Source organism: Numenius arquata, chromosome 14 (genome assembly GCF_964106895.1).
Source record: "Numenius arquata chromosome 14, bNumArq3.hap1.1, whole genome shotgun sequence".
Taxonomy (NCBI): Eukaryota; Metazoa; Chordata; class Aves; order Charadriiformes; family Scolopacidae; genus Numenius; species Numenius arquata.
Window position 1 is genome coordinate 3468450 of NC_133589.1, and position 13664 is coordinate 3482113.

At 36.7% G+C, this 13664-nt stretch overlaps 1 protein-coding gene across 1 annotated transcript in view; it reads left to right on the forward strand.

The window, feature by feature from the left end:
- The first annotated feature begins 334 nt into the window (after window positions 1-334).
- SDK1 (sidekick cell adhesion molecule 1) overlaps window positions 335-13664 on the forward strand; it is a 403349-nt gene continuing 390019 nt past the window's right edge. Inside the window, exon 1 of the mRNA XM_074158262.1 lies at window positions 335-806. Coding sequence (XP_074014363.1) covers window positions 335-806 — 472 coding nt within the window. The remainder of the gene's footprint in view (window positions 807-13664) is intronic.

Sequence of the window (13664 nt, forward strand, 5' to 3'; positions counted from 1 at the left end):
TTTTTTTTTCCCCTGGACGTTTCCCCCTCCTCGCCCCTCCCGCCCTTCTACGAGAATTTAACACTTCCATCGCAAGGTTTTTACAGGAGAATGGGACACATGCTGGAAAACTCACCACGCTTCATAAAAATCAGAGGGGTAACAGTTTCCATCATCGTTGCGGTATGAAAGGTACTCTTTGGATTGTCTGCTGGTGGCTAAGATGGATCAGTCTTTTTCTGTTTCTGTTAGCGATGTGCTGAAGGATCCGGATTTACTGAAATACTGACGCCGATAAACTTCCCCCCCACCCCCCCCCCCGCCGAAGGCATTGGATGTGACAGTGCAGAGAAACATGTGTTTCACATTTCTGACTGGTTGTTTTGGTGCAATCAATACCTCCACAAGAAACATTGACTTAGGTGGCGATTATCATACCGGGAGGCACACGGAGCGCTGCTTTCGGGTTGCATGCAAAGTGAGCACAAATCAAAGAGTCCGCCGTTCCTTGCAAGTGGGGGCTTCAGGTCCCCCCAAACTCCGGGGCAAAGGCAGCGGGCGATGTTCCCAGCCCACCAAAGAGATCCCGGCCTCGGGGTGCGGAATGAGCAATGACCAAAGCGCTGTCAGGAGTGGCAGGCAGCCGGATCGGATGGGGATCAGTGAGGCAATAACCGTTGAAAGAAAGGTGGATCGCGAAATTATCGCCCGAAGGAATAGCAGGCGAGGCGGAATGATGATAAAGTTGAACTTCTGTTTCATCTTCTGTCGGGGATGGTGGGCGTTTCTGTTGCTTCAGCTCCACATGTTGCAAGCACTGGCACAAGGTAGGGCTAGAGACATTTTTGTTTATAGAAATGCTGCATGTGCCTTCTGAGAGGAAGGGAATCTCGCTCGGGTGCAGAGAAACCCTTTTTACTTTATCCTTACCAGAGGTGAACTGCAAAATTGGCACTGAGCTGATTTCATGTAGGAACGGTCGTTTCTTACACACAATCGCTTCTTTATGGAACAGGGATTTGCAAACTGTACTTACATGTTTTTTTCCCTTTCTCATCCTATCCTCCCCCTACCCCCACCTCCCACAGAGAATCGAAAGCCCTATCGGTACCAAACCTGCTTTTTTTAATTATTATTTACTTACATACGTCCGTACATTTCTGTTCTTTTCGGCAGCAAAAGAGTTAACAGCTGGTTGTGTGTGTGTGTGCGCTTAAAAACACTGTGCGCTGAGATAAGTTATTAGGAGAAGGGGAGTCATAAATCCGCCGACTAGAAGTAAATCAGGCATGTAAAAGGAATTCTTTAAACATACGAGTACTATTCTATGTGAACCTCGGTTGGAGCATTGTTCGTTTCTTTTGGATTGCCAAGGAACATTTACCCGAGACAAAAACTGCAATTGATTCCTATCTGAGCATTTCCACATCAGAGATCCTTGCAGTCAAATGAGTCACTTGTAAACGAAGGGTCAGAGTCGACCAATAGACTTTAAATATCAAGTGTCAGTCACTTTGCATGTAAATTCACTTCTCAAAAAAATTGCCAAATGTAGCCTAATTCTTAATAATCCTTTGACAGAGTAAGCAATAAATGGCAGGCAGAAGCATTACAGTTGGCTGCGCCAAATAACATGCTGAACAAACGCAGCTTTCACTTTTCTTTGCTGGGTTGAGTTTTATTGCTGTGTGCATTGTCTGACTGAAGTGGTATGTGTTGGACAATGCAGAACTGTATCGAGTGGGACGATGAGTTACTTATTAAAAACGGAAGTTAATACGCTGTGAAGGGGAATGGTCTTTGTGTTTTAGTTCTTTGTTTTCCAGTATTTCATAGGGAACAACGGTGCATTCAGTTTTAATAACTGGATGGGCTTGTGTGTTGAGGAAGAGGGGTCACAAGCCAACTCTGCTGTAGTTTGTCTGCTCAGGGTTTACTAGTGCATCCTCGGAAAGTTTGGAGCCGCAGGATACGGAATAGTTTTAATCCAGTGTTTAATAATAGACTCCACCCTCATAAAGCTTTTCCAGTGCTTTGTTTATGCTGTCACTGCTATTCCCAAACTACTTACGCTGAGGCCTGCAAGCCCTAACAGGGTATTGTTGTTCTGAAACAAGACATACCTGAAATCATTCTCTCTGCAAATCAAAATTCACGTCACTTTCCTTTTTCTTTTGGAAGTTGTTGATAGATGCCAACATGATGCTTCATTTTGGAAGATAAATGCTGATGATTCTTGCTATTTACATTAAAAATGCAAAAATTTTTCTTATAAGGCAATTTTAAGTGCCAGTGATTCAGGAATCAATTTAGATGCCATGTAAAACACGTTTCTGTGGTTTGATAGCAAATTAGCCTTTTTATTGGATTATAAAGTGAATTGAAACTTTTGTTTAGCAAGTAGTACAGAAGAATTTTTTGATAGCATATTTGAGATTACTAAACACTCGCAGTAGTATCAGTTTCAGGTTATATATTTCTCAGGGAGTTATGTAGTGTTTACAAACTATCCTAAAGAAAAGTGCTAACACCAAGTTAGTTTTACCCGTCAGTATTTAAGAGGGGGAGGGGAAGCAAAGAGAATAAGATACATTGTTTCTGAGAACTATTGGTGCAGATGAAGGTAAGGGGTGTAGAAGACATTAAGCAATGAAATATAATTATATAATGCAAAACCAAAATACATGTTTATTTTTATATAATACAGAAAATACAAATTACAGTTAGTCCTCTAAAAATTCTTTGACACATAAACCACTATGGAGGTCTTAATGCGGAGTGCTTCTATTAGGTTTTTCACAAAATTTGTATTAATTTAAAACTTACAGTTCTTTTTGCACTCTGAATTCTAATGGATTCTAATACATTCATCATTTTTATGCAAAAATTTACTTTAGAGAGAAGATGACAATTTTTATAAAAGTTCTTCATGAAAATGGAAATTCTGCTACAGCCACAGAAAGTTTTTAATGGGATGATGTGGTCATATGCATGAGAGAATTACATGACTCCAATCTTTTTATGTGATAAAAAAATGAACATTCTAAATATATGGGCCATGGCTATTTTGAATGAATCATAATCTTATGCTATAACCAGCTAATGCTTCTATAATAACTATTTCAGCATTAAAGAAATAAGAATTATTTCACGCATACTGAAATGCACATTCTTATTTCACAGGAAACAGAGTAGATAAAGTCATTGAGATTATTTATCTTATATTGTAAGGTGAATGGAAGAAAATGTTTTCAACTGCAACAGGTTGGTTGAGTATTCTCTAGACTTGAATGATCATCCATGTAAAAGCAGATCTGGAGGCAAACTGTAGATAAAACCACTTGTAAATTCATTTTGTACTTAGCTCGTCAGCTTTTCTGTCTTCTGGAAGTTGTTACATAATTAGATATAACGATTTATTTGATTTCTTTTGCCTTTTCAAAGTGAATTTAATTATTACGAAACATACAGTGGTTTATTGTACTGAATAATAAAGCATTCTCTTCGAACCTTAGTCTTGTTAGCGCAGACCTTCTCGTGATGGGAGTGATTTTCTGGGTGGAAGAAATGTACAGATGACTGAGGCTGTGGCCTGTCCCACGAACACAGCCTGGGGCGCTACCACCGCTTCTCTCATGGCTGCAGATCTGCAGGGACTTCCTTCAGACTATGTGTGTGTCTCACCCGGCTTGCTACACTGGTCCATCTGTGAATGGGCGGCTTGTCAGAAAAATTAACCTGTAAGAGTCTGAAAACTGTTGCATTTCTTTGTTTACTCAGTTCTTCATGCCCGCTGGCCTCTGCCATGATGCCTCTTTTCATGGCATTTTTGTTAAATTTGAGTAGTAGGTGCTAGTTAGCCTCAAGTCATTGCGTGTCATCAAATAGTCATGAGATGCTAATTGATAATCACTATAATTATCAAATTAGAATTTGCAAGGTGATGGTAGAAGTCATTTCGACACAGTAACTAACTATTGCGCTTAGGAGAACGTTATCCTGCAGTGACCTCTAGCTCAGTGGTCTAGCGTGCCTGGGCATAGTCCTGTTGAAAATGCAGCTTGTTGCAGGGTTGGAATTTATTAGTTATGTATGAGATTAACAAACACTGATGCCTACTGAGGTACAAAATATTTACTAAAATACTAGAATATTTGTATGGAAATCGAAAAATCCTGCTTATTTAAATAGGTTAGAAGTTGCTAGAGGCTACTCTATGTGCATCTTAATGGATTTAAGTACCTTCCCAATATCTTTCTTTTGTTGAAGAGTGAAAGAATACTTAGAAAATATGCTTCTTCAGATTGATGGCTGTTGTTCAGAATGATTTTAAAATAGATAAAAGCAGCGCAAAGCTTTAAGCTTCTCCAACAGGAGATGGGTATCTTGAAATATTAAGGAAGAGAAGCTTGTCTGATTTTTCTTAGCTTTACAGCAATGGAAGCTTAATCTTTTTATGCTACTTGATCAAATCTGTAATTCAGAATTCTACATGTACCTGAATGTGCATTTAAGATGATATTGATACCTATTATGCTTTGACAGAAGCCCTGACATGGAAGGTAGAAGAAAATGTTTCTGGGCCCTAACTTTTTTAATTCAAATATTTGATCTGGTGTAACTTACAAAATTGTGAAGTGTACTAAGTGTTTTCAAGTAAATTTCAAACTGCATTAGATGCAGAGAGATGATAAGCGACTTGCATAGAGTATTTAGTTGTTGTAAGGACAGAGAGACAGTTAAATGTGAGGGCGATACTCATTGGAGAGTGAAAAGCATTCTGAATTAAATGTGGAATGATGCATTTCTAATTCCAAAAGATTCTGTTACTGTTTACTGGAAACTCATTAATTTGTATTGGATTTACCTCTTGTGTTCCCTTTTTTTAGATGAACATTTTATGTATGTGCTAGTTTTTAAATACATGAATTCTTTGTGTATATAATTATAATAATTAAAAAATTATTTACAAGCCTAGTCTAAATAGAAATGAGGTGTAGAGAGTGGGCTTTTTCTGTAGCCATATTATGCAACTTCTAACTCTCTCTACTGTGGTAAACCTGTGTTTGGTTGATATGCTTAGCTTTAGCTGAGAAATGACTTATTCTCAAGACTTCTCAATGCAAGTTCAAAGAGATATGTATACATACCTATTAACTTCTTAAGTACAGTGTTTCAGATAGTGCTATTACACTGCACTCTCAAGAAACTATTAGAGGTGAAGGAAGACCATACGTAATAGGTGTTACCAACATTGTTTTCATGCATTGCCAGAAGATGCTTAGACCAGGAATGACTTGCGTGTGGAGAGAGAGATGGTGGCAGTTCAGTCTCAGAGCGATGCTGTGTGACTTTCGTGTCTAAGAAGAATGGAAGGGAATCCGTGTCTGTGGCTTGTACTCCTTGAAAGGTTCTTCTGGAAGGTTCTGTCATCTATGTGCATGGTCCTATATTTTGAATGACAAAGACAAATATTGGCTAATATTTTAAAGATCGGCTGACTGATTAAACAAACCATAGAAATTTTAATAAACAATCTTGAAGGGAATCTTTAGGAAGCTGTTAAGTGAAGGGGTTGGGCTTTGTTATGCCTCAGAGGTTTTTTGTTGTTGTTTTATTGGCTTGCCAGCACATACCTACAAGTCTTGAACGCGCTCTGGATTCAAACAGGAGATTTTCATGCATTTAGCAACTTTGTGTACAGCTTTACCTGAACGTCACATTCTGAGTGAATTAGCTACTTGGTTCACTTGGACATTTTTGCTGTAATGAATTTGTGGGCAATTAGATTCCTCACGGAGCAAAATCTTGTTCATGCTGAGTTCATTGCAGAAATAGATGTTACTTCCTCCTTCTGCATATATGCATATATAATAAGTATTTAAATAGTTTTCAGCAAACAGATTGATGATTTGTTGGTCTTTTCAAACATGTTTTCTTGAAGTTATAACATATAAACTAGAATAACTTTTATAGGATTTGTGCAGAAATTAGAAAATGCCAGAACTAAGGTAGCTTGTGCATCTTTAATCTGAATTCTTTATGCACGTGCATTATGATTAAGTTTAAATTGATACATATTATTTTACCGTCTCCCTTAGAACCAAAACTGAATACTGCTCATCGATCAGTTTTTCAGTATTTTCTTTTCTTGTCAGTGCTTGGCTCCATCTTTCATTTTCTTCAAATCTTAAATTCAGCACAAGAAGACTGTGTGGACTAAAGGAAGGACTGTTAGCAGCTATAGAGAGGCATTGGCTTAGACTACTTAACAGTTGTTACAGCTGGAGGGCAGGTGATTGGTGAGACTTGGTTTCTATTTCTGACTATTGAGTGAGTATTTTCTAGTGAATAAAGCCTCTTTGTTCCATGTGCCTCAAAGATGACCCTTCACCACCCATATAGCTCATGCAGAACAAAAATATAACTCTGTGAAAGGTCTGTTCCCGAAGAAGTTGGGGTTTCTGGAGTTATTTCTGCTTGTGCTGATGTTGGTCTTGTTACATACTATTTCAGTCAATTTCATAACTTTCACTCCCTAGGACTCTTCTGATAAGTGGCCTCACCTGTAGCCTAGTTAAATTTATTAAATTGGAGATGTAGTATTTGGCATGCTTTCTTATGGGAAGGGTATTCTTTTCTCAGTTTATTGCTTATAAATAGGTGCTAAATAGATGTGATGAATTTTTTTTTCATGTAAGTAAAACTTGATGATTCCTTTATGAACATCATCTTTGAAATGTCACAGCCCTAGAACTTCCAGTAGGTTCTATAGGAATTAGTTCATGTAGCACTTGCAGGTCTAAGTTCAAGGGGGTTACATGACTGAGGAGGGAAGAACCTTTTATTTTAGTGTGCATACTAACTTAATTACTTTTAAATATGTGTGACTGTTTTTGTAAGATTTATTCATTATACAAATTTGTGGCTTCTAGACATACACAGTATTTGTATACTGTATCTTGAGCATAAGTATTTTTGGTTTACTAAGAGTTATTTGTTGTTCTGCCCTTGCTATGAAAAATAATAAATCTACCACTAGAATATATACTAGTCGGTTGCTAATCATATGTTTTATCTGTGAAATGCCCCTGAGGTGTAATAAAAACAGTACTCTTACTAATATTAAAAATGTAGAACTACGTTTTTTAAGGGAAGTATTTTTAAAGTTAATTTTCAGCTGTTTAGCTCCCTGAACTAGCTCAAACTGGGGTCACAACTGGGGTCCCCATTGCATCAGGGACAATACAAAAGAGGTGATGGGATGCATGGCTGGGTGGCATGACCCTGGCAGCCATCGCTAAGACAAGGTTAAATTGTTAGAGAGTTTTCGGACTCCAGGGAATGTATACTGCTGAAATTCTTACAAACATGTGGAGGCTGCTGACTCCTGGGTGGAAAATTGAAAGGTTGGTGCCTTTAAAGGGGTGGTTTAGAAGACTTAATTTTGAATTTCTCCTCTGAAAGACCCTTTTGGTGAGTTTCTCCCTCCGTTAGATGGAGTGTTCCTGAAGAAAGTCTTCTAAACTTGTAAAGTAAGTGCTAAAGTTAGGTAACATGAGTATTCCTCTTAATCCTCTTATAATTCAGTTCTTGAGACCAATAATGGGAATAATATTTGTTTCTTAAAAAAAGAAACATTGTAACTTAAGTTGAAAATACCTTCACAAAAGATATTGCTTTTTAATGTTTGTACCTAGTATGCAGATTCAGCAGGTTAAAATGGTGGTATGAGCTCCAATGACGCTGATAAAAGGAATTCTTTAACAGCACTTTATGCAAAACGTGGAAGTGGATTGTACAATCTTATGTCACACCATCCGGATGACTTTTGAAGTGTCACTTTTGATAGACGATAAAGCATTTGCGGTTTTTAAGCAGATAACTTGAATCTTTAATCCTGTTTTTCACATTTCCATGCTCTACTGCAGCAGCCTGAAGAGAAAGTTGATTCTGGTAGATAAATCATTGTCCCTTAGGTCTCTTTAAACCACTTTATGGTCTTTCAAGCCATAAGCCGTATATTTTTCTAATAAACTCCTAGGTCTAACAAGTTATCTAAAAAATAATTTGTTGGGTATAGCCCTCTTGGACCAGAAAGTAGAGAATAATGATACATAACTCCAGTATGTGTTGCCAAAATGGTCCCATATTGATTGCAGGCTGAAATTGAAGTTTGTAACTCATTACTACGCAAAGAATCAGAAGATCTGGTAGACACTGCTTTCCTCCTCAGATTCATCTTTGTCTAACTTTGTATATTTATTAGCTGAGAGTGTTGTGGCTTTGATAGGTGCTTTTGGCATTGAGTCCATAGGAAATCTACTCAGTAGCAATGCTACCTTTAAAGGGAAGGTACCAAGAAAATAGTGGAACTATAATGCAAATATTTCAAGTGTTTAGACATTTAGGAAAAAATGCATTTTGTTATACTGGTACTATTTGCCCACTCAACATTTGTGTTAAATACAGACTCAGTACAACACAGGCATTGCTATTTTCCTTGCACATCGGGAAATGTCCCTTGTTTCTTGTTCCTTATCTGTCATGAAGGGCAAAGGACATTCATGACTAAATACTTCTGAAATAACTAAATGGTATGAGGTGATTGGAAAATAAGTGTATGGTGCTATGGAACACGTGACAAGTGGCACACTGCTGTAGTATTGAAGTGGGTGGGAGAAGGTTAGGGGAATTCTGTCAGTATTTCTAAGTGTGTGTACTGATTAGTGTAATTTTAAGTCCTCTTGAATCTGTGCACGTAGAGGTACAACTCACTCTTCTTGCAGATGGTTTGGGACTATTTTCTTTCCTTTGGTGTCAAAAGGTTGAATAAACTCAGATTCTAAGCTATCAGGCTAACGTAACATTTGCAAAATAGCACCCTTATGCTTTCTTCTCTGCTGTCCCCATTGTTTAGGAGAAACTCTTTGTCCATAAGCAAATATGTTCTTTAAAGTCTTCAAGCACTCTTTTAATTTTTTTTTTTATTTATTTTTATGATGCATAAAATCCTTTTACAGTAGCTCAGCTCATAATGCACTGGAAATACTGTTGTCCCATGATGAAGACTGTCCCATTGTTTGCATGTGTGCCCATCTGCGTGTCTCACTGTTCTCTATTTGCTTTATCTTTTTGTCCCAGATTGATAGAGCCTCTACCACAATGCGCTTCTGGTCTCTGATTATTGCTCCTACATGCTGTTGTAACACAAACAATGCCTACTGCTAGTAAAAGACTGAGGCAATACTTTAAAACCCCTGATTCTACATGTGAAATGTAGAACTGATTCCTTAGTTATCCTCTAACTGGACACAGAATAGCTTTTCTAGGACACTGGTATTATCTGAAGCAGGGCTTTTATTGTGCTGGAAGACCTTGTTCACAACAGATAATCAGGAAGATTGTTTAATGGTAGATTATCCCAGGCATTGTTTTTCAAATATGTTAGATAAGACTAAGAAGCAAGAGATCAAGAATAGTAACTCCTGTGTTTCACATTTTGCTATTTTTATTGCCATGAAGAAGTTAGATTTGTTTTTGAAGAGGAAGTAACTGAAGTTACTTTTAAAAATCCTTTTAATATGTGCCTCTTCAAACACCAGATTTTAAGGTAAATGCTATCAACTAAATTTCCATTTACCTTCAGATTTTTTTTTTCATACAGTTGTCACTAGTTACTTCTTTATCATGAGCAACATCGGACGTGTCATAAATGGAGAAAAATAAGTGGATTGTTGTTAAATTCATTTCCTGTACTGGCATGTGCAACCATAATTTTTAAAATAACATATTTTAAAAAGAAAATAGTATTATTTCTAGTTATCTTAAACATTTTTTTTAAGTTCTATGCTATCTTCTCTTTTGGAACTGTGTGCAAGATTCTTAGCTTTTAAGAACTACTGAGAGGTCTTTGGGTTGTTTTATTTTCCTTTTGAAAAGAATACATATTTTATACAAGAACTTCTTGAAATTTGTAGACTTAGAGAAGGTGTTTCCTATTCACAGAGCCTAATCAGGCTGGTGCTCGTTATCCATACAACAAGGCTAAAATTTCACTTTTAAGCATTTCAGTTCATGGGAATAGGAGAATAGGTTAATTGATTCTATAATTCAATTAAAATAGGCTGGTGATGCTGTTGTTTAATGGAGTCATCAGCAGAAGAACGTCAGGTGACTTTGAGGATAAATCTCCTGTTTATCCACGAGTTTGAAGTAGCAACAAATAACAGTAAGTTAGATTTCATACCTCTGTGGTTTGAAAGCTTATCTTGAAGTCATTTATGTGATACCTGACATGTTTATTTCAAGTTTCTCTGTACTAGTGTTGAGAGCAGTCTTCCTCAGATTTAATTATTTTCATTATATATGATTTATTATTAGCACTTAATGGGTCAAATATTTATGCATATTTTTCTGAATCTTCAGTTGAGAATTCCGAGTTAATGAGAGTCATGTCAAACTCCAAAGTTTTAAGTGCGGGTAATTCAATGTTACATTCACTATGTAAATGTATCATAATTAAAATGATGCCTTGTCAATCCCATTCAGGTTTCTCATGAGTATAATTTTCAGCTTTTGTAGACTGCATATAGCTATGTCTTCTGCTATCCTAAACCTCAACAGGCCTATTTATGGCATACTGGTGTCAATAAAAATCTGCAATGTTAACTGTTGTGCCAGTTAAAATTTGAAGAGTGCAAATCTTATTAATTCTGTTACGGAAATCCAGGTAAGATCTAAAACTTAAATTTTTGATGCTTTCAAATTGTTGAGCTCCACTATAAAAGGAATTAACGGAGCAGCCAATGAGAAAATAAAAGGTGGCTCTGCACTTGGACCATCCTAATCTCATGGGCAGATGGAAATTTTTCATCTATAACAATGCAGAATGGGAGCTTGATGCCTGCAAAATAACTTTCACCATGAAACGTGGTATCGCTTTCACCCTAAATGCTCTTTGACTGAATAGATATAAAACTTCTTTCAATTTATTGTATACATTTGACATTAAGCTGAATACATCTGTTTTAATATTTCCTTTCTATAGCCAATTTCCTCTATAAGTTGGCAGTCAGTGAGAAGAGACATAAACACAACTAAAACACAGGCAAACAAAACTAAAAACTCAGCAGAGCACTAAAAACTGTAGGCAGATAGAGCTTTTTATAACAACCTCAAACAGTGGTGGCTTCCCCTAAATGTCTGAGTCCAAATGGGCTCAACAAAGGGAGGATGTTGTTTGGCCTAGTTTCTATTCTCACTAAGTAGGACTGTGTTTTTATTGCCCTTTAAATTGTTAGTTTCATTGTGATAGTTAATAAATCAAGGATTAAATCAAAGATCAGTAAGTAGGAATTATTTTTCTATACTTACAAATGACAAAATACGAAAGCTTTCACCCACTGGCAAGTACAGTAATAAAGGGAAGTGATTTACCAGTTAGAATTGGTGGCAGGTGAATTAGTAGACAGTATTTTTAATCTTCTGATTTTAATCTGTGGCTCAGTTACATCAATCCCATGTAAACTCTTCGGTTTGGGAAGAACCTCTCTGCTGGAGTGTGTTCTGATCCCCAGAAGTTTTCAGTCCTCACGTGCTAGTGCAGCTGGGTAACAACAAAAAACTGAGCTCCTCCTGATCGCTCTGCTGGCTTGGCAAACAAAAGAAAAGACTGTCAGTCCGTGCTCGTGCTGGTCATAAAGAGTTATTAGGTTAAAGACTGATCAGTGCTATTATGTAACATCTGTCCTGATGGTTTAATACAAATGAGGTCAAAGTTTATATACAATATTTCATATTGTATATACAAATTAAAGTGCCGAGCATTTTTGGATTTCCACACTTATATGTGGACAAATGTTCTTACATATAAGAACAATTCTTCCAAGAATCCTTAGTATTCCAGATATCTTTCTATAGAGCTGCTGGACATATTAAATACTGATGAGCCAGCTTGTCTGCAAATGTTCTCTGTAGTGGAGTAAGAGTTAGCTGTCACTTTATTAGAATTAATGGCATAACTACTCATGTTTACTTGAAATTCATTGCAGCATGAAGTTATTAGGCATAGGTGCTTTGGTAAATTATGGCATATTGTACGTTTTTTTAATAACCAATTAGTGACTGTTGGTGTTGGGCACATGCAATGCATCTAGCTGTCACTCACTCATGAGTTGAATTTAATTAGCATCCATATCTGCTTACCAGAAGAGTTCTGTTGGAACTATTAACATGTGACAAAGACAGTGGATATTATCTAACCCAGGAAAGAAAATGTTTGCTATTGTTTGGTTTATTACAAGACCAGATATAGCGCTTTTCTAAGGACATGACTTGACTGAAAGAGCTCCCAAAACCAGTACTAGAGTTGCCAAGTATGGGTTTCTCATAATTCAGTTAAATCTTATATTCTGTGTGAAAGGCAAATATCGATTTCATACATATTTGCAGCTCTCAGTTGCTTTTGCAGACATCCAACAGTCTCAGTTGCCTTGAAATTCTGGAAAAGTGGCCCCATGCTGAATGAAGTGTGTGTGTGCATCCTTGGTCAGATGCTCTATCAAGGCAAATAAAACACAAGCCGTAGATGTTCAGAGCTCACGTAGTAAGCTGACAAGTAGAATGCGCTGTATGTATGAAGAACTGTCCATAGTGATCGATATTTTGGGGATTTTTGAAGCCTTCAGTGTCTTCAAGCCCTCTGAAGTCCTATCGCTGTTGCTGATCAGAAGTTCTTTTACTTTCCTGGTTTTTGTAGACAAAGTATTACATCTAGATAGAAAGATGTTTTAAATTAACATATTATTATTAGGCATAGTAGTGCTTTGCATAATTATATTTTCCAAAATTACATTTTAATGCCTCTGCCCTGTTTTCAATAATTATTTTTTAATGGACTATTTTAACATATCTGAAAGAAAGTTTTGTGTCATTTGGCATTGAGTTAAATAATTGCACTCTTACAGCGTTCAGAGCTGTGACCCTCAGGGTGCAGTGGGAGAAGGAAAATATTGTTCTAGCAGTAATTTCCACTCTTAATTCCTTCTACCCTACTCAGTTGCCTTACCTGCTCCTCTAAATTCTGCTCGCAGAAGCAATGGGGAGATAAAGCAAAGAAAAAAAATATGAGGGTAAGCTACAGAAATAGTACATCTCAGTTTTTAAAACACTCGTTTTGGAGGCTGCCTCCTTCCTCTTGTGAGGTTTATTTGTTCTTATTTCACATAAATTTATAATAACTTCTTTAAAAATGCTTATGATATTTTAAGACAAATGTTTAAACTTTGTACAGTGTTTGAGTCTTAAAAAACTCATTCTGCTATGTGCAGTCAATCCATATTTAATTATATAGGCCCTTCAAACCTTCTTCCCCCCCCCAAAATTATCTGGCTATTTATTTTCTTTATAGTAGAGAAGAATTGGAGTATATTTTAAGAATTTTAGCTTCACATTTAGATCATAGTTGTTGCTGTTATACACATAATATTCCTTTATAATCTTTCATAGTTGTCTAAAACTATGTGAAAACAATGGTATTGAAGTAACTATCTAAAATGTTGTGACCTTATGTCTCTTCTTAAGCCAAATACAAACATACAACAGGGTGGAATATTTCTTTCTTGTTTCAAATAGAGACATTAATGTCAGTATCTTGTATTATGTGTGATGCTGTAAATTACTGG